The sequence below is a fragment of the Coturnix japonica genome, chromosome 3, assembly GCF_054131305.1.
Source record: "Coturnix japonica strain WE chromosome 3, WE-NBRP24, whole genome shotgun sequence".
Taxonomy (NCBI): domain Eukaryota; kingdom Metazoa; phylum Chordata; class Aves; order Galliformes; family Phasianidae; genus Coturnix; species Coturnix japonica.
Genome location: NC_140665.1, coordinates 29,171,358 through 29,195,781, shown reverse-complemented (window position 1 = coordinate 29,195,781; position 24,424 = coordinate 29,171,358). Strand labels below are relative to the sequence as shown.

At 39.0% G+C, this 24,424-nt stretch overlaps 1 protein-coding gene across 2 annotated transcripts in view; it reads left to right on the top strand.

Moving 5' to 3' along the window:
• The window catches only part of GLP1R (glucagon like peptide 1 receptor), an 81,555-nt gene that overhangs the window by 38,986 nt on the left and 18,145 nt on the right, over positions 1-24,424 (top strand). For both annotated transcript variants that reach the window (XM_015857807.3, XM_085543169.1), the window contains exons 4-7: positions 9,241-9,350; positions 11,877-11,983; positions 16,127-16,280; positions 17,813-17,972. In XM_015857807.3, coding sequence (XP_015713293.1) covers positions 9,241-9,350; positions 11,877-11,983; positions 16,127-16,280; positions 17,813-17,972 — 531 coding nt within the window. The remainder of the gene's footprint in view (positions 1-9,240; positions 9,351-11,876; positions 11,984-16,126; positions 16,281-17,812; positions 17,973-24,424) is intronic.

Here is a 24,424-nt window from a genome sequence, read left to right as displayed (position 1 = left end):
GCAGGGACAACCTCCTCAAGTCCAGGCTGCTCACAGCCCCATCCAGCCTTGCCTTGGTTGCCTCCAGGGAGGGGGCATCTACAACCTCTCTGGGCAACCTGTTCCAATGTCTTGTGTAACTGAAATACATAATATCTTTTTTTTTTTTTTGTTCACAGTTCTAATAAAGGGAAAGGCCTCAAACCCTTCTTTGTATTACTCTTCAAAACTGTAATGATTTTACACTTGAGAACTTACAGCTTTTAAATTTAGTAGGCAAAGAGTAAACTGAAGTAGTTCAGGATCTGAAGAAACACAGTACAAAAGGTATGCTACATAACAACCTGTTCTTAGCAAAACATTTAATTATCTTTCTGGCTCACTTAAATGTTGTTAATCATCAGTTAGAACATTGATTTTTTTGTTGTTTGTTTATTTATTTATTTATTTTCCAAGCCACAAAGGTAGAATAAACTGTGAATGTTTGACCTTCGCTGTGCAGGTAAAGAACAGCTTGCTGAGTGAGCTGTGTGACCTAGAGCCCACTTCTTCCCTGCTTGTTCTGTGATTGCTGGCTCTTCACCTGTGAGTGATGGCAAATGCTCCTCTTGCATCCAATCTGTATGTATTTTCTTACATAACAAACACATTTCTGGTATCATAGTGAACATGAAGGATTGCTTGCTTTTCCTGAGATCTACAGAACTTAGGTAAAGATGTGTATGGAACTCAGCTTGCCTGTATACCTATAGATGTAAATATCTAATGTAGAGAAGAATCACCCTGTCTGCCTGCTGAATTTAGTATCTCTATGTTTGCTTTGATTTTTTCATATTTTCATTTGATGAAGTAGTCATGCAAAACATGTGAACTGACTTAAAAGGTACCTGTAAGTAGTTTAATTATAGAACATCCTTCGTGTCAGACTCCACAAATGCGACTTTACCTTGAAAATGTTCTAAGCTATACAACGATTGCACTTATCTATCATGTGCACAGCTTTATTTGCTGTATTACCCTTTTCTATTTGCATGTTTTGCTGTTAAATTTCCCCTTGTGTGTTTTCAGTAGTAGACTACACTTCCCCTGAGAGAATCAGGTCCTTGCTATGAACTGTGGAAGTACACCAAATCCTTTTCAAACATGCTGCAAATGGTACCTGTTAGCACTCCCATATATCATTTCAAATTTTCTGTGAATGAGAATGAAGTTTCTCTGGGCAGCGTGTTTATGAGAGAACCTCAGCACTTGAATAGTTTAATGACAATAATAATGATAGTGGTGGCTGGCCAGATTCATCTGACCTTTCTGAAACTAATTTACTTTCTGAAAATTGGAAAAAGCAGAAGTGAATTAGGCAAGAAAAAGATCAAGAGCTCATCAGCATGTTTCCTCTGAAAGTTTAAAAATATAAAAGACACTTGACTTCCACACACAAAACCTGGCTGGTGATTGTCCTAGAGCTTACTGAAGCAGAGTATCAACAATCTTGTTTAAACAGAACTAAAGCATGGCTAAAATGTGGAAAACATTGAGTTTGTGTGGATGGTGAATGTCAGTGAGCTTCCCTAAGCTTTTAAAAATGTGACATAACATTGGCAGTGAATACTTCAAGAAAGAATTGCACCTTGGCAGGAAAAGAAAAAGTTTAAGTCAAAAGGATTGTATGTCCATCCAAATATTTTTCAAGCAGTGAAAATAGAGTAGAAATGAAAATTGAATAGGGAACTTAGGGCAGTTTACTGATAGAATGATGTAAGAATCCCCAGTTTTTAGGTAAAAGTAGATCTCAACTTAGAGAGATTGTTGTAAAGATTCATCTTTTAGTGGGAAGGCCAATCTAGACATAACTGCCTCCAGTAACTATTGATAGCATAAAGTAGAATAATACAAATATAGTAGCTGATATTCAAAATGGCTATTTATAAGGAAAAACTCACCAATAAGGACACCTTCACTGAGAAATGCTGAGGCAATTTCCACCAGGGAGCAGTCTCCAAGAGATGCTGCCTTAGTGGTGGTCAGCCCTTAAATGAGGTCTAGAGGAGGTGGAGTCAAGCTCCACCCCTTTCCGGGAGCACAGCTAAATTACTCTCACCTGTGCTCCCATAGCTGACCTGATACTTGCCTCAGAGGTTCAGGCTGTGATTACCAATTTCCCATACAGATAGGAACAATGCTGATTTCTGTGATTATATCATTTGATAGTTTCTTTGTTTTCTATTTTTCATTTTTCTTTAGGAGCTTGAATTTAGTAGCTTATAGGCTTGCAAAACTTTGGTTGAATGTGATTTAATACAACAGAAGTCTTAGTCAGAATCATGCTGCACTTCAGCGTGCATGTGAGGATGTGCGGGACTCCTAGGGCACTGGAGACATCCCACTTTCTATTCCTCATTGCCAATTCCTTGCACTCTCTCCCACTGAATTTCCCTCTCTTCACTGCTTGACTGGAGCAGAAGCTGTTTGGGTGTGCTGAGGGTGACTGAGGAATACAGTGAGAAAGGAGATGTGTGTTTAGAGGATAGAGGCTGGAATCAGGGTGTTGTTTTGTTCATCTCCAGTGGCTTTGGAGCACAGCAAGTCAAATAGTTGAGAGGAATAGGAAAATTCAGAGTGAGGAGAGAGGATCAGCAGCAGGTGTATTGAACACTAATGCATGTGTAAATATTGCAACAATAGAAAGGGTTGGAGGAGTAAAGCTGAAGAGGAGAACCAAGGAGGGGAATACAAGCAGGGAGAGAAATAGTATGACAGCAACTGAAAGGAGAGGGGCAGAGGAGGCAGAGAGAAGTGGAAGAGGTTGGGACAGTAAGGCAAAAAATGTTAGTGTACACTTCTACAGTATTTGAGACTCAACATCAATATCTGCATGCTGTGTAACAGAGAAACACACTGACAAAGCACATGAATATATGGATGTGGCACAGGGCTGTGTCTTGAGCACAGTAATATCAAAGGCTGTGTTTCTTCATATATGTGAACAAGTTGTTTGGGTTTTGTTGTTGTCTTTTTTGTGTTGGTTTTTTTTTTTTTTTTTTGGCAAAGTACTGAAGAAGATAATTCCAGGTCTGCAGAGATTGTAAGAGCTGTCTCCATAGGAAAGCCTTCACCAGTTGATATGATTTTCCTTTATAGCTTCAGGCTCCCTTATGCAGAAGTAATAAGCCTTTAACCAGTGCCAGAGTGTGCAATTTGTTCAATAAAAATGTATGTCTTTGCTCTCAGATGCATGAGATCCTTCATTTTGTCTGTTCTTCTTTGAAGCATCCAACTCATTCACTTTTGGAACGTAGCAGGTAATACTTACAGAATTATTTGTCTCCCAGTGAAGTTTGATGGTTGGATTCCTTCTCATGATATATTTTGAAGTTGCCAACATCAAAACCTGCCAACTGTTTTGCATTTTTGGCTTATCTTTATCACTGTCCAGTGAGAGTTGAGAACCAATGATTCAATAACTCTAATTTATACTGTTGTTTTTGAGGATAACTAAATACCAATGACTTCCCTTCTGCCAAGGATTGATAGTTTATTTGCAGCACCTGGCACTATTTTTTTAACTACATCTTCTGGAGATGCTTGTTTTGATCAGAAGCTTCATCAAATAGCCAGTGCTTATTTGCATGCCGACTTACCTCTCCCTCCTGGCTACGTATATTTAACATACCAGTTATCTGTTGTTTTTTCTTTCTTTGATTTTTCCTTGCTTTAGCTCACCAAGCATCATGCTGATGACTTGCCCAATTATCCTTGTCTTTTAGCTTATTTTTCTTTCACTGTGTTTTTTCTCTTTTTCTCTTTTAATATAAGTTCTTGAATCATGAGCATAGTTAAACGGGTCCCTTCTTCTGCTTTAGGAAGCCTACAGCCATGTCTCTTCTTGCCTTTCAAGAAAACTTTTTATTGCATCTTTTTCACCTTATTTTAACATACTTTAATAAGATGTCTTCTATTAATTACATTAGCTTACTGATCCAATAACTTAAAAACACAGAACCTCTTAGCAGTGTTTTTACATATATATTAAACTTTCAATCATGTTTGTTGGTGCAATAAATTTATTCCAACTCACTTTTATTTATTCTGAGTAAAATTTTAATGGTGCCGTTTGGTATCTTACCAAACCTTCACAAAGCTTTACCATTAGCATAAACACTTGTATTTCATAAGCAGCCTTCTTTTATTATGTTAATTCACATCTCTTTTATAGTTCATAAACACTCTCCATTATTAAACTGAATGCACACAAACATGCACACATTTTTATGACTTGTTTTTTGAAGTACATTTCAAAAGGTTATGTTAGGTTTCAGTGTGGTCTAGCATAACCAATACAGCTCTTTCTCAATACAAGTTATTCAGCTGAAATGCTTAGAGAGTATAACTCCTTTTAGCATAATAATCTTGTTTTTCAGTATGATGTGGTGGGGTTTTTTTGTTGTTTTGTGTTTTCTTTTTCTTTTTCTGAGTTTTTTGTTTGTTTGATTTGTTGTGGGGTTTTCTTTGGTTTGTTTTGAGATACTAACTCCTACCTAGCAATATATGATGTTACAACTTAATGAGTACTTTGATTTATCTTATTTGTACTTTGCTTACACAACTTTTATTGGCAAGAAGTATGCAAGTAGTTTTTAATTGTGAAGCTATATTCTATCTCTTTTGCACAGATCTCTTACTCCTGCGCTACACAGAATGGGTCTTGTAAGATAGGTAGTAAAGCTCAAACTCCTCACTGCAGGATCATTGCCTCATTAACTGTGGGAACTCATTCCGAGTAAGGGAAAATATTGCAGAGCGGGAAATGATGGTCTCTGCACTAAGAAAAGTGAATGTCCATGTAGAATAAATATTGTGGCTGCATAATTTTCTTGGTTGTATAAATCTGGCTTTAATATCTGACTAGAATACACCATTCAATTTTGGAACATCTGGGAACAAATATGATATAGTAGCACTTAATGCTCATTGAGAAACTGAATTGATCACACAGAATCACAGAATCACAGAATTACCCGGGTTGGAAGGGACCTCAAGGATCATGTAGTTCCAACCCCCCTGCCTAGCAGGGCCACCAAACATACGCCTTTATTGATGGTCGAAGAAAACGTTGTATGTGTTGTCAGTTTGATTCAGTATGTTTAAATGTGACATGATAGCTTGATAATTTCCCATTAGATGACATCCCCCCTACTCTTTACCCTGTAGAATCCTGTCCCTTTTCTCCCACACAAATTAATACAAATCAACAATGGATTCTATTTTAAAAAATGCATAACTGCATAAGTTAAAACAGTTCCATCAGATGGAATTAAAAATCACATAAGTAGTTGTAGCTTAGCAATTCTTATATCTTGAATGTTTAATTTTTTAGCATTAATGTAATTCCAAATTGATTGTTTTTAAATAAGAATGTATTTGCCTGCAGAATCACTGCAGTACATCGCCTCCATGAACAAAGTCTCTGGCTTTTAACTTTTGATAGTAAAGCATGAGATTCAGGCTCTGAGGACTTCTGGGTATTAAAGATGAGTTTGTACAGTCTGTGTCATGAACAGCATTTGCTCAGTTGTATCTCCCCTTGCACCCTGTGAAGTATCTATTAGGTCTGTGAGAGCTCACATCCATCTTTTTTGTAGGACAGTGGGTATATGACTCTCTCTTATCATTCTGTTGCAGCATGATTGGAGCTCTCGGTAGGTGCATTCGGATCTGTTTCTCCACACAGACTGTGGGATATAATTGAAAATGAATTTCTTACTGCTGAAAAAAAACATGAAGTGACCGTCAGCTTTTCTGCCTTCAAGACAAAATGCAAGGCATAGTTTTGTCATTGCTTTATCATCACTAAAAGGAAGGAGTTGGAATTACTAATATACAGAGGGAGGAGGAATAGTGGGAAGGGTTAGTAAATAAAGTACGTGTAGTTAAATTACCTGTTAAGGTAATATAATTTCAGGTGGTGTGGCAGTGAGCCCAGCATAAACACACATTTAGATAAATGTGTTTCTTGGACAGTAGTGCAGGCTGAAGCTCCTCCTGCTCCTCAGAGGCTTCATGTCCAGGCTGCTCCCTGTTACCATATGGCCAACTGCAGGCTTACAAGTCTTGGGCTTAGGATATGTTTGCTCTACGAGAAACCAGAGTGAGAGCTAAATGGCACTTCTGTCTGTCAGCTTTTACAGACAACAGTGACTCCAAGTGAGCAGTGGTCAGGTCACACCAACTGATAACAGAACTGTTAGGAGGTGCAGGCTGCCAAGGTCCCCATCAAAGGGCATTTCTCTCACTTCAGGAACAAACTAGTCTGCTGGAAGACTGTTGTGATGCCCGTATACTACAGAATCCCTTTTTGTAATGGGCAAAATTGTTACCTTTTCCAAAACCTCTGCTTGAAATAGAGAAGATATATTAACAGTGTCCTATAATACTTGACACACAACAGCTAGACAAAGCTCTTGGTCACTTATCCTTTTTCCTCACTCTCTCATCTCTCTGCCTGAATAGAAGCAATTGAATAGGACATGCTGTAATTTGTTTTTACAGTGAATAATGTTTCAGTTTATCCTGAGGGACTGTTAGGTGAGTAATCTCATGCTGATCTTGACACAGTGTTGTTGTAAAAGGCAGATCATGTTGTTTTAAGCAGATAAATCATGTAATTTGCTTTTATTTCTAATAAAAGGAGGCTGGTAAAGAAGTGTGTGTGCACATTCTGTCATGTGATAACGTTTTCCTCTTAAGTAAAATCGTTAGCTGGCCACAACATTTGTTTTGATTTACAAACTCATCAGAGAACATTATAGATGATGGTATTAACTTCAGTGTTAACTCTTGGCCTCTCCTCTCTGTCTTTTATCAGCCTACAGAGCATTTAAGTTTTGAACATCAGTCCACATTTTAACATGTAATTCAAAGGAGGTGTGATTGATACTTTACAAATAAACTGGCTTCTTTAAGATCCCACTCTAAAAGTTGTGCAACTTTGTCAATTTATGCATTAATTTACAAGTTAAATAAAATCAGATTCCCCATACGCTGAAGTTGTTTTTATTTATTTTCATTGTAGAGTGTAATATTCAACTATAGAATGTAATAATTGGTGTCAGTAGAGACACTGACTGCATGGTAACAGAAAGCACTATGATACAGGAATAGGATATTGTATGATAGCAGGGAGGCAGTAGCTTCTCAGATCTTCTGGAAAGTTTGTTCATCATTCTAATCTACTCAAACTGGAGCGGATTGTTGTACATTTGGTATTTGCACTGACTGAAAATGAGAACGCCTGAGTCACAACAGAATTCAGATGTGGACAGAGGTGAATCACCTCTGACTAAAACAACAAGAAGCAAAAACTGCTCAGCAGTTGAGGGCAAGGCTGTGTGTGGTTCCATTCTATCGTGGTACCTGGGCATCTTCCAAGCATATTGCTGTCAGTTTGACTCCATGTAGTTTTAACTGATCTTTTTCAGCCCAGGCTTCATGTGAAGGCTGAAGGAAGTGAGACTCCTGGCGACTTGAATCAGACTCCTGCATAATGAAAATATGCGCTGGTACTGTTGCTTTATCAGTGTAGAATACTGAAGATCTCTGCCATCCTACACCATGACCAGCTGTTAGAGACAGAATCACAATAAGGTCATATGAAAAACTGTTGTAAGAATACTTCTAGGTAGCTTTAATGGGAACCATTTTCTTTCCTTAAGATATGTGTGGTACTTGGATCAAAATGGACCCGATGAAAAAAACCTGTGCTGGAACTGCTTTCACTAAGCAAAGATGATGATTTAGTTTCACAGAATCACCAAGGCTGGAAAAGACCTACAAGATCATCCAGGCCAACCATACACCCATCACCAGTAGTTTGTATGATGTTATCAGGTTGAATCAGAACTTCGTCTAACAGCTAGGCAGAGCCTGGTTGCCCTGTGCTTATAGGGCTGAGAGAAACTAGAGTTTGTCTCTGGAAGGATCTGTTCTGAAGCTGTCTCCTGTAGCAGCCATGGAGCTGGGGCTGTGGGGCTCCTTTTCCAAGGGACCTCTGCAGGTGATGGCAAGGCATGCTAAGATGGCAGCATCCTAGGGACTGGGTTTGTTTCCCATGTCTTGCTCAATGATGGTGTTCAATGTGACCAGCTGCAGGGGATAAATGGTCTCATGTGTGTGGTGTGTGTTCAACACCAAACCCTTCAGGGCCCTTTTAGTAAACCTGTGCTGATGTTATATGAGGTCTTTCACATACAGCTGAAAATATTCTGTTTCCACAGGGGTGAGACTTTATCTCCCATCCCTGAGAGTAGCAAGTTTCCTTTAATACATCAACCCTGCACCGTCTTCCTGTCATTGCTGTGTGGTCTCTCAGTTCTTCTGTGAGCATCTCTCCATGCTGCAATCCTAATGCTGCCTTATAGGTTAAGATTTTTGTTTATTTGTTTCTAACATTTTCTATCTCATAAGTATTTTTGGTGATAAATGATTCCTGAGACAAGATGTGCATATGCTTCTCCCATTCACATTCATGGTTTCTTCTCCCATTCACATTATGTGGTTTCTTCTGTTTGGATTTTTGGTTTAATTCTTTTTGCTTAAGACTCTTCCTGAATACAGAAAGATCTTTAATATCTCTGATTCCTGCACTGACTTCTGCTGTACGAGGATGTAGGATTACTAGACTTTAGATATTTTCATATGCTGAAATTCAGTTGTCCTTGCCCTTTGTAGTCCTATTTTGGTGCTTCTGTCTGATGTAATTTTATTGTAAGTCATTTCATTGTACCTGCTTTTACAGGATCAAGTTGCTAACTGCTTTTAAAAGATATTTCATTTATTAATGATTATGTTATCCAAACATGTAGACAGAGGGAATAAAAAGACTCTATGGGTAGTTTAAGCAGAGATTTATGGTTTTGTTTTGTAGTGCAGATGTTTGCCTAGACAATTGCATTCTGGGGAACTTGTATTAACATACGTGTTCTGAGGTTTCTCTGTTCAGTGGTCTGCTTGATTTCAGAATAGAAAGAGCACACACACCTTTTGCATGCATTCTTTTCCCCATGAATTTTGGAGATGAGGCTGTAGCCCTGAGGCCAGGCAGCATCAGTGCTGATGAGCAGGGAGCAGGTGAAATGTTCCTGCAGCCTTACTGCTGTGTCTTTTCCAACTGGGAAAGCTGCTGGTGAGGAGGGGAGGTCGCAGCCTTGCCTCCCTGCATGCATGCTCTGCTCCAGCTGACTCTGTGCCCCCTCTTGTTTCTGGCAGTGCTGCATGGTCAGGTGTATCGGTTCTGCACCTCTGAGGGTACCTGGCTGCTGAAGGAGAACTCAACTCTGCCCTGGAGGAACCTAACAGAGTGTGAGGCCTCTGAACAGGTAAGAGTTTCTCTGGCTGCTCCTGTTGTTTAGGACCAAACAGAAGACAGTACTAATCATTGATGCAAACACATTTTTGCCCTGTCAAAGTAATCATTTTCAACTCAACCTGAATACCTCAATTTGATGAGTCTAACAGTATGGGATGTCAGGTATCTCCCCTTTAACAAAGGCAGTGAGTGAGGCAGATGAACTAAGGGTTAATGTAGGTGAGACAACCAGGAGAAGTAAACTGGAAGATCTTGGCTGTCATGCAGGACACTCATGAGGGAGTCAGTGGTCTTATCTACAGCAGGATAAACTCTCATTACAAAAGTCATCTAATATTATCCCTTTTCCTTTCCTTCCCTTGGTAGAGTACTCCTGGAATAAAATTACTGTTTGCATTCTCTGTCTCATAAGCAGATACTAAAATCAACTGACCTGCAAGGCACTTGTTTTCAGCTTTGGGCAAAGGGTAGATCCTGCTTTCTTGTCTGTTTGTGGGATTTGTTTGTTTGTTTGTTTTTGAGCTATATTTGACATGAACTGTGGAATTAGGCTTGTCAGTTTATTTTCTTGCCCTAGTACTTTATACTCTGCAGGGAGCTGAGACACCTGGCACCAAATAAAGAAGAGTGGAGAGGTTTCCAAGGGATTTTGGTCAGCCACTGGCGTCAGTTGGTGCACTGTGTGCGTACCCGTGATGTAATGCCTTCACAGCTGTGAGCCTCCAAGGGTGATCCTTTTCCTCATATAAATTGAGTTTGCTCTCTGTCTCAGCATGCTGGGAACTAGTACATACCTAGCCAGAATAGTTCTAGTATATGAAATTCCTTAGTTCCACAGGCAGAGTGCCTCCTGGAGTTCCTGGAACTCAGTACCTTTTTAGAAGGAATAGGTGGCTGCAAATGAGAAGGAAATGGAAAAAGAGATATTTTCCAGTTCTCCAACTGTGTAAAATTTAACATTTCCCTATAATTTTCTTCTTCCATATCAGTAGCACATTCTGAGTGTCTCAGCGCAGCACCTCAGTGTACCACCCAGTATTATTTGGCTTTTCCCTGTTTGCCTTTGTGGTTTCTTCCAGACTTGTACTGGAACATGCCAAGAAGAGAGATAGCTAATGGCAACATGTGGTCATTTGGCACCTACCTCCAGGTTTCCATGAGCTAGTTTGGATTTTGAAAACCTTCATGCATAGTATAAGACCCCAGAATCTCAATGGACATGTTTGCTTTTCCAGCTAATGTGTACAGAGCCCCCAGTAAACTTACACTGTGCAATCTATGCAAATTGTGCATGAAAACAGGAGGCTGTTTTTATGTATACTGTGTCACAACTGCTGTTAAACACAGCCCCAAAAGTTTGCAAGCGATTCCTTATAAAATGACATTGTTTTCTTTAGGTATGAGCTGTGGGTTTGATCTGTGTAGGTCTTTAAGTTGTTAGGTGTCAGTAGTTTACCTATCATTTGATCCTGAAGAGATCTTATTTTGTTTTCATAAAGTAGCTCTCCTTTTAAAACCTTTAAGCTAGCAAATTCCTTGAGGAACAGCCTGTATGCTCACATTAAATCTTCCTGGCTTCACAGAATACATCCAAACAGCTGTCCTTATTTCTGAAGTACAAGGAGTATATTCCTTTGTACATCCCAGGGTATAGGAGTCTGCTGTATAATCAGCAGCTTGAATTGGGGAAGTAAAATAACATGAATGTGCCTTGGAGCCCAAGCAACAGAGCCTGTACTGTATTTCAGACCCACATGTAGCTTTTCATACAGTTATCTCCCTAAAGATTTTGGCCTGCACTTTCAAGCAAGAGTCTAAATGGATACATCTTCAACAGGAAATCTGAAGAGAGAGAGAGGCTATCAAGAGGGTGTGAACATCCCTTATTCCCTTCCAGGCAGTCCTGTAACTCATAGTTCATGGTATGAGGTGGTCTGCAGCCTGTTCCCAGGAGGCAGTGTAGCTGAGGCAGAAGAGGGACTATTCAGAGACAGGAAGGAGTTTAATTACATGAATGCAAGGCTTGCCTTACCTCAGAGCCAGCAAATGGGACCTGGCTTGTTTTATTTCTAAACATAGACATTACCAAAGGAACACCCTTATTATAGCATTAAGGTGATAGGCTCTAAGAGCGCAAGTCTGGAAATAAAAGCTTTACAATTTTTACTGCAGAATTAAGTTGTGTCTTTTCTTTCTGCCATCTGTTTAATACCTGCCTGTGTGGCAATTTATGCCTCTTCAACTCAATTATCAAATAATGCTGCATTATCTATTTTCTAGCCTGGCTGTGAAGTCCAACTCTTTGACTGAACACCTGGGAGCAGCTGGGGAATTAAGATTAAATTATTTCTTTAAAACATAAGAAAGTGGAAGATTAATTCAGTGAATGCATTTAAGCTTAAAAATAGGAGAATTACTTCTGTGTAACATTAAGAGAAGTTAAAAGCAACTCAGAAAAGGAACTGAAGCCCATAAGGTCTTTTTATCCCTTCCTCTCTTTTTCTTTTGTTTCCTTTTCTCCTTTATATGCCCTTAGGATGCACCAGAAGAACAGCTCCTGAATTTGTCCATCATATACACCATTGGATATGCTCTTTCATTCTCTGCCCTCGTAATTGCAACTGCCATTCTTCTTGGATTCAGGTAACTTGTGAAGCTCTGGAGAACGTAGAAATGTTTTTCTGTATGATTGTATCAGACTGACATAAATATTTGATTTTACCCTTCTTCTGTCACCTTATTTCTCAAGTTACCTTTGTGTTCTTTGTCACATTCATTTCTTCTAAAAATGCAAGGAAAATTCCTAAGCTTCTATTATATTAATGGCATGTACGAATACACTTTTTATTAGTTGAAATATTTTGTTTTTATATTTTTTATTTCAATGAAGTTCCCACTAAAAAAGAGAGATTCCAACATTCTCTCATGTTTTTGCCTTGGTGATGGGGGGGGGGGGTCTGGGATGCAAGAAGAGTTGGCAGAAGATTTTTCATTCCACCTCACATAGAGTTGCAGAGAGTATAAACTCAGTCTTTTCCTAGTCACATTCAGTCAATTTCCTAGTTACAGAATTACAAAAACACAGAATTGTAGGGGTTGGAAAGGACCTCTAGGGATCATCTATTCCCCCAGATAAAGCAGATTCCCTACAGTAGGTCTTGCAGGAAGGCATCCAGATTGATCTTTATCTCCAGTGAAGGAGATTCCTCTTCTCTGAGTTGCCTGTTCCAGTGCTTTGTCTCTTTGATAATAAAGGAGTTCTTTGTTTTCATGTGGAACTTGCTGTGCTCCAGCTTCTGCCTGTTGCCCCTTGTTCTACTGTTTACCACTGAAGAGTCCATCACTGTCAACTTGACTCCCATACTTTGGATATTTATAAACAGCAGTGAGATTCCCCTCTCAGCCTTCTTTTCTCCATACTCAACAGACCCAGGTCACTCAGCTTTTCCTCATTTAGGTGATGATTTCAGGCCCTTTATCATCTTCCAACCCAAACCATTCCATGATTCTATGATTCACTGATCTCTGTGGCCTGCTGCTGGACTTCTTCTTAGAGAGTTCTGTCTTTTTTGAACCAGGGAGCCCAGAACTGAACACAGTATTCCAGATATGGCCCATGTGGGGTGTATTTCAATGCAGAGAAGGACTCTTGCCACAATCTCTTGTTGCAGAGCTTTCAGGAAATCTTATTTCTTTTGCTATGTGGAAGATAAATTAATTGAAATTTGTAAAGTTTTCGTGAAATATATTGCTGTCACTTGGTCACATTAGCATACAGGCTTCATCCAGTAATGCACCAACACATTGCACAAAGTACTTCAAAATTAAGAAACTCCAGTCTCCCTGAATTGGTTCCTACATGTTGATGGTACGTTGTGTAGGTTTGATTAAAAGAAAAATAAAGCCTTTAGCCTCCAATAAAACAATCTCTTTTTTGTCTCTCCCAAATTGCAATAGGTATTTCACTGATTCCACTCAGATTTTCTTATGGCATAGAAACGCTGAGCACAGGGTTTTAGAAAATGCAAAGACATAAGCCTACTCTGGTGTAGGAGGGAAGCCACTCTGTCATGCAGTCTTGCTCCTGGATGCTGAATACACCTGGATCTCACCATCCTGATTACATGTTGATGAGACTGCCTCTGAATGTATTTTCCTGTCTCACAGTTCTGTGCTCTGATCCTTAAGAGATTTTCTTGCCTAGTAAATAATTCTCATTGCCAGTTACTGATTGTTTGCTCTGAAAGCAGCGCTCTGTTAGCAAGGCAGTCCCTCACCTGTCCTCCCTCCTACATACTTATATACCTCATTGCATTTAAAAACATCAGTCATACCTCCAGCTTCTAATCCCCAAAGCTAAAGTAACCCAAGCCTTATAGTACTGTGCAGCACCTTTTAGCATAATCTTATCCCTTCTCTTTCTCAAAGAAGATTTAAAATGACTGCAGAAATGTAGACAAGCTCATACACTGAGTCCCATGTAATGATAACTGTGATTTGTAGATGTTGTGGCCATGCAATATGGAATTCACCCAGCAGAACACCAGATGGTCTTGAATTCTCCAAGCGTTTCCCAAGATGAGAGCATCTGTAAGGTGGATTGATACAAAGATGTTAACCAACATTCAAAAAAATTATTTAAAAGGAAAAACTCACCAATAAGGGTTCCTTCACTGGGAAATGCTGAGGCAATTTCCACCAGGGAGCAATCTCCAAGAGATGTTGCCTTAGTGGTGGTCAGCCCTTAAATGAGGTCTAGAGGAGGTGGAGTCCATCTCCACCCCTTCCGGGAGTACAGCTAAATTACTCTCACTTGTGCTCCCACAGCTGACCCAACACTTGCATCAGCTGATTAATCAGAGGTTCAGGCTGTGATTACCAATTTCCCATACAGATTCCTTCCTGTTTTACCCATCAGTGACACTTTTTGAGTAATCTTAGCAGCCCAGGTATAAAAGTCACAGAATGCAACCATGTTCTTATTGAAGGAAGAGTGTACATGGTTTTGACAGGTTATAAGGAGCATGCTTGCTGTAGATGACTGGTAGGAGAAAGGAAATTCTGATGCACTGCTTTTTGTGGAGAGATTTTTTAGCAATTTTCCTTAAGTGGAGAAGCAGTGACTAGAGCAGCGTGCTCAGGTGTCTGTTTCTGGCTTTGCAAATAAAGTTTCAGAGGTATTAAGGAGTTTGTGAGCCTTACTATGCCATCAAACTATTTTTTTGTTTTCCCATCTAAATTGACTGTCTGAAGACAACTTCTTCCTCATAAAAACATAGGGTGCTCCCCCTGTTTGACCCCAGTTAGTGGATTCTGGATACTGATTGGAATGTGGCTCATTCCTATTGGTTGTACAGTCTCATTAGATGAGGATAGAAATTGAATTCAGTGGCATCAAAATGCTGATATTCACCACTTCTGTAATAGGGAGGAGTTAGTAAGTTCTTATACAACAGAGCAATTCTTATATTTGCTTTTTGTAATGATTCTAGAGAGTAATGTATCTCTAGTGTCCAATTTTCCATCTTCTGAAATTGAAGTAAAATCTGTAATTTCAGTGATGGAAGCTGAACCAGGCCCATAACTTCGTGAATTGGGCAATTTGAATAGCTTGCATTGACTACAGCAGAAATAGTAACTACTTCAACCTATTATCTTCAGTTGGTTAGTTTACATGCATTTGTCAATTGGATTTAAATATATGGCAATTCTGAAGTGTAGCAACAAATAAATTTTGAATTAAACAAGAATAAACATTAATCATGTGTAAGTTTTGCAATAGGCGGTGACCTAAATGTGATACAAGCAATTCTAATTGAATTATATATTTTTAAATTAAAATATTCTTTTTCTTAATTTTAAAACTGATAGTATTCAAGACCAAGCCTGATTTTTTATATATATATATATATATTTTTTAAGCATCAAAGAGAGACTTATAGCTAGTGTTGCTTCCTTTGAAACAGAATATGTACCTCTGCAATTCTGGAAGAAAAAAGTCTGTGGGTGAGGCTGGTAAAGCACTAGCAGCACTCTGCAGTTGGTTGCCATTTACATGACTGCAGTTTCCTTTGCTATCCTTTAACATGCTCTTTTTGATAAGTAGCAATTTTGTTGTCTTTACAGCTGTGACTGCCGAAATTCAAGAGGATTTTATCTTTTCCTTTTTTTGGTTTGTTTTCAGTTCTGAGTGAAGAGGAGGAAATCTTGTTCCCTTTTGTTATGCAGGAGATATTTACAATTCCCCTTGGAGGCAATTTGAATACAGCTTTTTCTCTTGTCAAATTGATAATTTACAGGTGGATTTATTTATTTTTTTTTCACTGGGAAAGGGATGCTTGAACACAGCCCAGAAACTGTAATGTACAGCAGTACCTGAGCCAAAGTAAACCTGTTCAGTGACACTGGGATCACTGGGGTTCAAAGGGGTTAAGTACAGCATTATGTGGAATTAGAATAGTTTTAGTCCTTTCAGATATTTCTTCTGAAAATGAATTTATTTTCACATTTTTAGAACATTTTTAACAGATTTTTCTTGTGTACCCGTCTTTTCCCTTCCTTCAGACATTCTCCCTTAAAGCTGCACTTTTTAATATCTTTTCCTCCATGACAGTGATTTCTTCCCAAAGACGATTTGAAATGCCCCCAGCCATTCTTAAGTTACAGGATTTCCTCTGATCCCTCATGATTTTCAACAGAGCTCGTTATGCCCGACCTCAGTCCTATCTGTGATACTGCAGCTTTTACACCATTAGTGGATCATGACTGATTCTTCCTTTTTTACAGACATCTTCATTGCACAAGGAATTATATTCACCTGAACCTCTTCACCTCTTTTATCCTCCGTGCTATATCTGTCTTCATTAAAGACTCAGTGGTGAAGTGGATGTACAACACAGCCACACAAGAGCACCAGTGGGAAGGACTTCTCTCCTTCCAGGTAGGGGCAGACACTGTGGTTATTATGAGGATATTGGAGTCATCATAGTGGTGTGTCTGCATCACAGCTGGTAATTTCAGTTTGTGCACCTAGGCTTGTCCAAAATGATGCTTTTTTCGGTCTGTAATTTCTCTGAACCTTGCAGCACAATGTATGTGGTTGTGCTTTTCAGAACTTGTTGCAAACAGTTGATGTCATGGTATATTTTATCATCCTCTGGTAGGTTTGCCCTTCTAAATGGAACAAGTATGGTCAAGTGGATTTTTTGCATGTGTACAAATGACTCTTTCCTCTTCCTGAGCTGCAGATTCAGTTCCTCTAGTAGTAGCAAGAGGGAATTCATTTTCCTCAGCCAACGCCTCTTATGTTAGGATTGTCCCTCCAGTAAAATGATCAAATTAGTTGATCATTCTTGGAAATCTTTATAATCATTTAATGATAGAAAAATTGAAGCATCAAATTGAAATGCAAATTTAAAAGCATTTAGAAAAGCTTTGGAGGAACAGGCTAATTAAATACTTCTAATCAATTAAGCAGGATACACAGCTCTTGTGAATATGATGAAAGCATGCCTTTCCTCTTCATATTTGGGAAACAAAATGTAATTGAATCTTTACAGAAATGGATTTGCATTATTTATATCGCTCCTGTGATTCTAGAACATGGTTCCAGCATTTGCTACTGAAATACAGGATTGGGGTCATAAAGAGACATAATACATTATTAGTACCCATCTTTTTGTGAAACTCTGCCTAGGGCTTAATTGTTAATACCACAAGTAAATCTCATAAGATGGTTCATTTCTTTGTGTTGAGAATGTGTTGGTTGGCAGAAAACAAGATCGTAGTGCTTACATTGAGTGAAGGGTTTGGGAATGTTCACAGCAAATTGCCTGTCGTTCCTCTCTTTAAAAAAAGAAGAAGAAAAAAGAAAGAAATAAAGAAAAAGAAAGAGAAAGAGAAAGTAGGTTTTGTGTTTTCAGATATGGCTTTTCCAATAGTGGTTTCATCAGACCTAATGGATACATTAATTAGATAATCAGGTTTCATGCTTATCTAACTTTCTGCTGCCCACATCTGTGTAATCTGTAATTTGTCAGCTGAGAGATTTTTTGCTTTCTAAATGTAATGCACTGGATGATATTGTGCTTCTATCAAAAATCTTTGCTCTTTAATAGTGGAATTCTCAGCTGCTGAATAGAATATTTGGGGAAGTGATTTTACACGTGTTATGGACACTAGTTTTCATTTTCATCTTTCTGTGCTGCTTTTCAGTAGTCCAATACTTACAAGGAAAATTCAGTACAAATAATTTTTTTTTTTTTGAAAGGAGGAATGTTGTGTACCTGCTTTGTATAGCACATAGTGCTGGTCTCTGTCCTTTCAGTACTCAAGTGTGAGGTGTCATTTTGAGGAGAAAGTACAAGTAGGGTAGAGAAAAAGAGTCTTTTGGGTTAGTCTCCTTTTTTCTTTTTTTTTTTTTTCCTGTCGCCACAGTTATATTCATTTGGGCTGTGCTTTCTTCCATCACAGGAATCCCTTAGCTGCCGTTTGGTGTTTGTGATGATGCAGTACTGTGTGGCTGCAAACTACTACTGGTTGCTGGTGGAAGGCATGTACCTGTACACGCTGCTGGTACTGTCTGTCTTTTCTGAGCAGAGGATTTTTCGGCTGTATCTCTGCATTGGCTGGGGTAAGTTGATCTTTCCTTATGTCCACCTATGGTTGCCCAGTTCAAGTCCTGCAGTGTGTTCTCTTTCTATACCTGATCCCTGATCTTGTTTGGGCTGGGCCAGCATAGCTCCTGCAGGCTTGCAGCGTAGTGGTTGTAGGTTCATAATGCAGGGACTGTACAGCACTGCAGAAACTCTCCAAGACATCAGCCTATTAACACAAAAGATGTGTGGCTGATTTCAGGTGAACAAAGGGTGTTCTGAACTACCATTCCCTGACAGTTTCTCATTACATTCAATGACTTAATCTACTTTTGGTGCAAAATAATGGTGTATCTCACATCACAGGAGTAAAGATAGAAGTCTGCTGTCTGTGAGTGGAGGGATGCAACGGGGATGACAAATAAGGGGCTGTTAGCAGGGAGCATTCAGATTGGTTTTGTGGGCAGAGCAGGCCAAGTGACAAATGTCAGGTGAAAGACTGGTCCAGGTGCATGTGCCAGGGTCGTGTGTGCGCTTCAGATTAAGTACTGTGATGAGTTAAAATCGGTTGCTTTAGGCAGAATTGTCTTCTATAAAAATTCTAAAGCTTTGATTCTTTCACTCTTCATTTAGCATGAATTCTATTACTATTCAAGACTGATCTTAATTTTTGAAGTATCTCTTTTGTGTCTTTATTGCTTTCTCTTCATTCCTCTTTTCCTACTGCCCTTCCTTGTGGAACTTGAGTGACTATTGGAAAGCTGAAAGTAAATCCAAGTAAATACTGCAAATGCTTTCACAGATACTAGTTCTAACATATAAATTGCTTTGACTGTCTTTCTCTTTCTATGGATTTGCCAACTGTGAATATTCTAGTAAATTAATTCACAGATAAAATGTGTATAAATGACTCAGTGTGCATTGCTCGACCAATTTTACTGAACAGTAATATATGGGAAGTAAAGACTTTCTGGTATAAATAAATGCAAGGAATAGCAATTTCATGGTAAGAGTTATAGTTAAGAAGGTCTTTGTCTTTTGTTATTCTTTTATGTAGACCATGCAGCAAAGACATTTTATGTAACCATAGAATCATAGAATGAATCATAGAATCACAGAATGGCTTAGGTTGGAAGGGACCTTAAAGCCCACACAGTTACAAACCCCTGCCATGGGAAGGGCTGCCACCCACCAGCTGCTGCCCACCAGCTCAGGCTGCCCAAGGCCCCATCCAGCCTGGCCTTGAGTGCTTCCAGGGATGGTACACCCACAGCTTCTTTGAGTAGAAAACTAATTTCCTCCTAACATCTAATCTAAACATCTCCTCATTTTATTCAAAGCCATTGTCCCTTATCCTATGCTCCATCCTAAAGAGTTCATCTCCAGAGTTTTTGTAGGCCACTTTAATTAAATCATTTTACCTTTTGATTATTTTATTTTTTATTATCAAGGAAGGTGGCGGAGGGAATCATCTTTGAATCACAGTAGTCATGAGAGGAAATGGAAAAAAAAATGAGAGGGGAAAAAAATGCAAAATTATATCTGCAAAAGCAGAGCCCACAAACATAAAACACTTTTATTTTTGTTTTTTTCCTATTCAATGGGAAATTTGCTACTGTATTTTGAATTTCTGGATGAGTTTGTGGAAATGAGTGGCAGTGCCAGAACTTGGCACTAAATATATGAGCTTCATCCAAACTTCCTAGAAAAGCTTTGCCAGTGCCATTCAATACTTGTCTTCCTAGTTTCTTGCTATTCCAGCCATGGCTGCATATGCAAACCTTGCCAATAATTCTCTGTCTTCAGATGCATGCATCTGCTACTGCAGTCCAACGAAGCCCTCAGTGCTCCCAGATCAGTTATAGCAGATAACATCTTGGTCTTGAACAGCTTCTGGGAACAGGTAAAAATTCACAGTCTTGCTTCTTCACTGGTGTTTCCAGTTTTTGGGTGCTCAGGTTCCTCACCAGATCCCTTTCTGCTATGAATGCTCAGTTTTATTTTGAGCTATATAATAGCCTCAGCATAATGCCCCAGGCTGTGCTTCAAAGAGCCAGAAAGTGAGGTTGCTGTTTGAGCTGAGCACATCTCACTCTTTGAATTAGTTGATCAACAGTAAAAAAATAAAGATGGATCAAAAAAAAAACCTGATTGTGTCAGGGCTGATTTGATCCCCTGACCCTTTATCCTGTTAATGAAGTGTCTTACAGGATAATTTTTTAATTTGTCATTACTCATCTTTTGATGAATATTTATATGTTGAGGTTTTGTGGGTGTATTGTCTGTAAACTTAGTGGGTGTTACTCATATCATGTCATTCTTTTTTCTAATGAGAACTGAACTTTTTGATCACTTACAGACCATATGGTACTGTTTCTGCTTCTGTAATTCTTCAAAGTGATTGGGAATGGATGTGCTCATACTCCTGTCTAATGCATGAATAGAATTGTATTCTCTTCAAGGTTTTTTTTCCACTTGAGTGTTTGCACTTACACTTGGGCATGGTATTTTCCTTGTTGTACTTCTTTCAGTGAACAGTCAGTCTCAGAACAAACAAGAAGCTAGAACAAATCATCACTCCGTGAGCCCAAACAAAACCATAATTTAAGGACCAGGTTACCAGTAGGTAGAAATGTCCCAGCACGTATTTCTCTCCAAGAGTTTCAGTTGTTGTATTGAATAGTGCTATACTTTGTTGTTAACAGTGTATTTGTAATTTGTGTAGCTACATGACTGAAAAATTTACTCTCATTTTACATCTAACATGAACATTTCATCTCACTTCAAAATAAGGAAAGGGATGTGCAGGCTGGTCTTAATGACACCAGCACATTTCTTTGTCATGTCTGAGCCCAAGGGGAGAGTCACTGAGCCTTATCCTGACTTCAAGCAGATGTGTTAGAGTGGTACCAAATAGTCTCTGGAGAGGAGTTCTGCTGTAACACTGCTGTGTGCATCTTTCAGCAGCAATTGGAAACAGGATCTCCTTGCATTCAGAGCTGAGGAGGAGGGATGGATGGGAAAACAATGGCAACATCCCACAGCGACATGTGCGTGACAGTCAGGCAGGAGGAAAGACAGGAAGAGGCAATTTTCAGTGCTAAAAACTCAGAAGAAAATGTTAATAGAAAAGCTAAACATTCTCTGAGCTTCTGTGGCAATTTTACACCCAGCTGCGCATGCAGCAGGGAAACTGCTATAAAAAATAACTCCACTCCTTCCAACCCTTGGTAATCCAAACTTGCTCTAAGGAGCAATACACTGAAGGAATGAGGTTGTTAAAGGCAAGAAGCCTGGCTAGGGTGTCAAAATCTGCATCCTAATTGCAAGGATGATCTGACTGGAATGGAGCCATTAAGATATCTTCCTTCTCACACCCAGTATGAGCTTGGTGTAGCAAGAGGATGCACTCATTACACTAACCATTTCTTATCTGTTTTCAATGAAAACTCTTTCAGACAAGGATATGAAAATTGATTTTGTGTCCGGACTGAGCTTGATAAGAAACAAATGAATAAATCACTCAGGACTTTCTCTTATTTCTCTTTGTTCCCAGTCTTTTCACATCTTCCGTACTGGTACCCTTTCTTCATCTGGTTGTATTTATTTATCACTAGTTTTATTTCCTCATCACATATTTTTTGTAGTTGATGAAGTCGGACTGTCCAGGTTGGTTTCTTTAGAGAAAGATGAGAAACTGTATTCTTTTGACAGCAGCCATGTTCTTCTGCTTTGTGTGCCTGGTTATCTCGGAGGCCAGACTTCTCGCCACATGGAAACCTCTAATCTGAAACACTAGTTTATAAATAAATTCATTCTTCCTAAAATGCTATATGCAGAACATGTCCTTTTATATGGGTCCCAGCAATGTGGCAATGGTCCCACAGAGGCAGATTTCCATGAAGAAGAATCTCTAATCATTATGTGAGGATGAGGAGAGTCTTTTGGTCCTCACAAATCTTTCTCTTCTGAAATGACAGAAAACGTGGTACGATGCAAACCTCACAATAGCCTGCTGGAATGAAAACTTACTTGCACATCAAGGTATGGAAAGAAGGAAAAACACGTGGAACATACTTGGTGATATCTTTTGTGGCAACCACTACTTTGTGGAGTTCAAAACTGCCTGAGCTTGTCCATTCTGTTCCAAACATAACCGACCCATTAAAGGGAGAGACTGTTTTCTACATGCAGTTACACACAGGACATAGAAGCTTTCATTAGCAGCTCCACTAGTGATTCTCCTCTGTGCTCATTTGGGACTGAGGAGCACTGGAAAAACATTGACCAAATGGTGAATCCTCAAGCAGAGCTCCTCACAACTTTCTTCTCTTACCCACTCCATTCTATTATCATTCTGTCTAAAACTGTTGGGTTTTGGCATGGATAATGTCTGACTGGTTTTCTACCTTTTTTTCTTTTTCTTCTTTCTGTAAGCTGTGCAGATACCTGAGCAGGTGCAGAGTACTGTAAGCTAGCAGGAAAATAAGTACATCCAGATGCTTATTTATGCAGTGGGGTGTATAAGACATTGATTTGGCAGATCCATTACTTTCTCATCATCTATAATATATATAATTTTTGTAGACTATTATTCAGAAGCCTCGTCCTCTATCATCTAAGTTGAATTTTTTTAGCTGAGTTCTCAGCATGCTTATTATATAGTACTTGTGACAGGTTTCATAATCACAATGTGGTGTTCAAAGACTTTCGGTTAGTTATTCTGTTAGCATTAATGTGGCTGAGTCTGTTAGGAAAATACTTTCATAGTCTTTGGCATCTTCAGATGTGATTCAGTAAAGACAGAAGCAGATGCTACAGTTTCCTGAATTCAGATACCTTTCTTTTTCTCAGTTAACCTGAGGAAATTGCCCAACGATGTTAGGGTTTTTTTTATGAGAACAAGCACACCGTACAGGTGAGGGAAGTTTCTTCTCAGATATCTGGTATTCTTTGAAAAGCTGCATGAGAAACATGCACAAGACTGAAATTCAAATGTACTGAAAGTGCTGTGTGTTGTGAGCCCAGGGTGAGAATACTGTGTTGATTCTGTTCATAAATAATATTTATCTGTAGATTTTATTCAAAGAGCTTTATAGAATTTGCTCCTAATGCCTGCTCAAGCCTGGCAAATTTCCCCTGAGCAAAGTAGCTAGAATGACATTTACTTTTCTGCCTGTTAACTGAGGTTAATTAGGTGTCAAGATTACAGAGTAATCTATGGAGAACCTTAGTGATCCTTGCAAGCTACAGTTATTGTAGAGATGCTGCAAACTTGCTTTTTTGCTGTTTCAATACATTCTATAGATTTGAGGCGGATTAGAGAAGGTTGTTGGGGCACTCTCCTGTATAGATCTTGATTAGGACCTTGGAAAACTGGATGTAGTCCCATTTGCCAAAATTGTTCTCCAGGTGGTTTTCAGAGACACCTATTTCTTAGGACAGGTTTTTGTGAATTTGGTAGATGACAGATGGTATCCATGTAGAATTTGCATTGATATTCAAAGCTCATGAATATGTATGACACTGCTAAGTATTGGTGACTCATATTAAAATATATATTGCTAGAAAGGACCATATGTGACTGATGGTGTTGCAACACAAAGGCGCCATAGACCTGTGGCACAGGCGACAAGGATGGAGGATGCTGTACTATTTTTCTGCCTATTAACTTGTGCATTTACATAGCAGGATACTGATGCAGTTCAGTAATATGAGCCCTTCTCCAGCCAGGCCCATTTAATATACAGTTTCTCACTTAATTCAAATGTCAAGTAATGCAATTTATTTGGAGAGATTTCTTGTGTATCCAGAAGATGGAGGTGTCCACAAATGATTACCACTATCAGTCAGTGCATCTGTTCCCTCCACTGACATCCAGCCTTTGTGCTCATATTGTTTGTGCCTTAATCTGTGAATTTCATATTAAAGTGTCTTAATTCTCAGCAAAGTCAAGAAAGGAGTAATTCAAACTATAATTAGTTGCTATGAATCAAAGGCTCATTTGCTTGGAAGTGATTTGCAGCGAGTCTGGTCTAAATCTCCTATGCCAGTATCAAAGTAGGACTGCTTTCTCAGTAACTTTGCTCCAAAAAATGTATTCTCAGTGTAAGGTGGTACATCTGTGGAATGTGATTCAATCACCTGCCAACTATGTCTACTCAATTTATATATTTGTTATTATTTAACTATTGGTATTCAGTGATTTTTTTCTTGCTGTTCTTTATTTTTTCTGTTTTTATTTCCCTTTGTTTACTGATGGAGAATAATTTATCATTTGCAGTATTTCTGCAGAATTTAGCTGCTATGGTTGTAGAGAAGGAATACAGTGCAATCGAAGAGTAGGTTTTCACTGATATTGCATGCTCAGTACAGATACTGCTTGAAGATTTTCAGTCTGCCAGAGATCACCAATTTCCCTGTGGCTTCAGTGGTCAGAAACTGCACTTTAGCATTATGCACTGCATAGTGCTGTACACAAAGTTCTAAC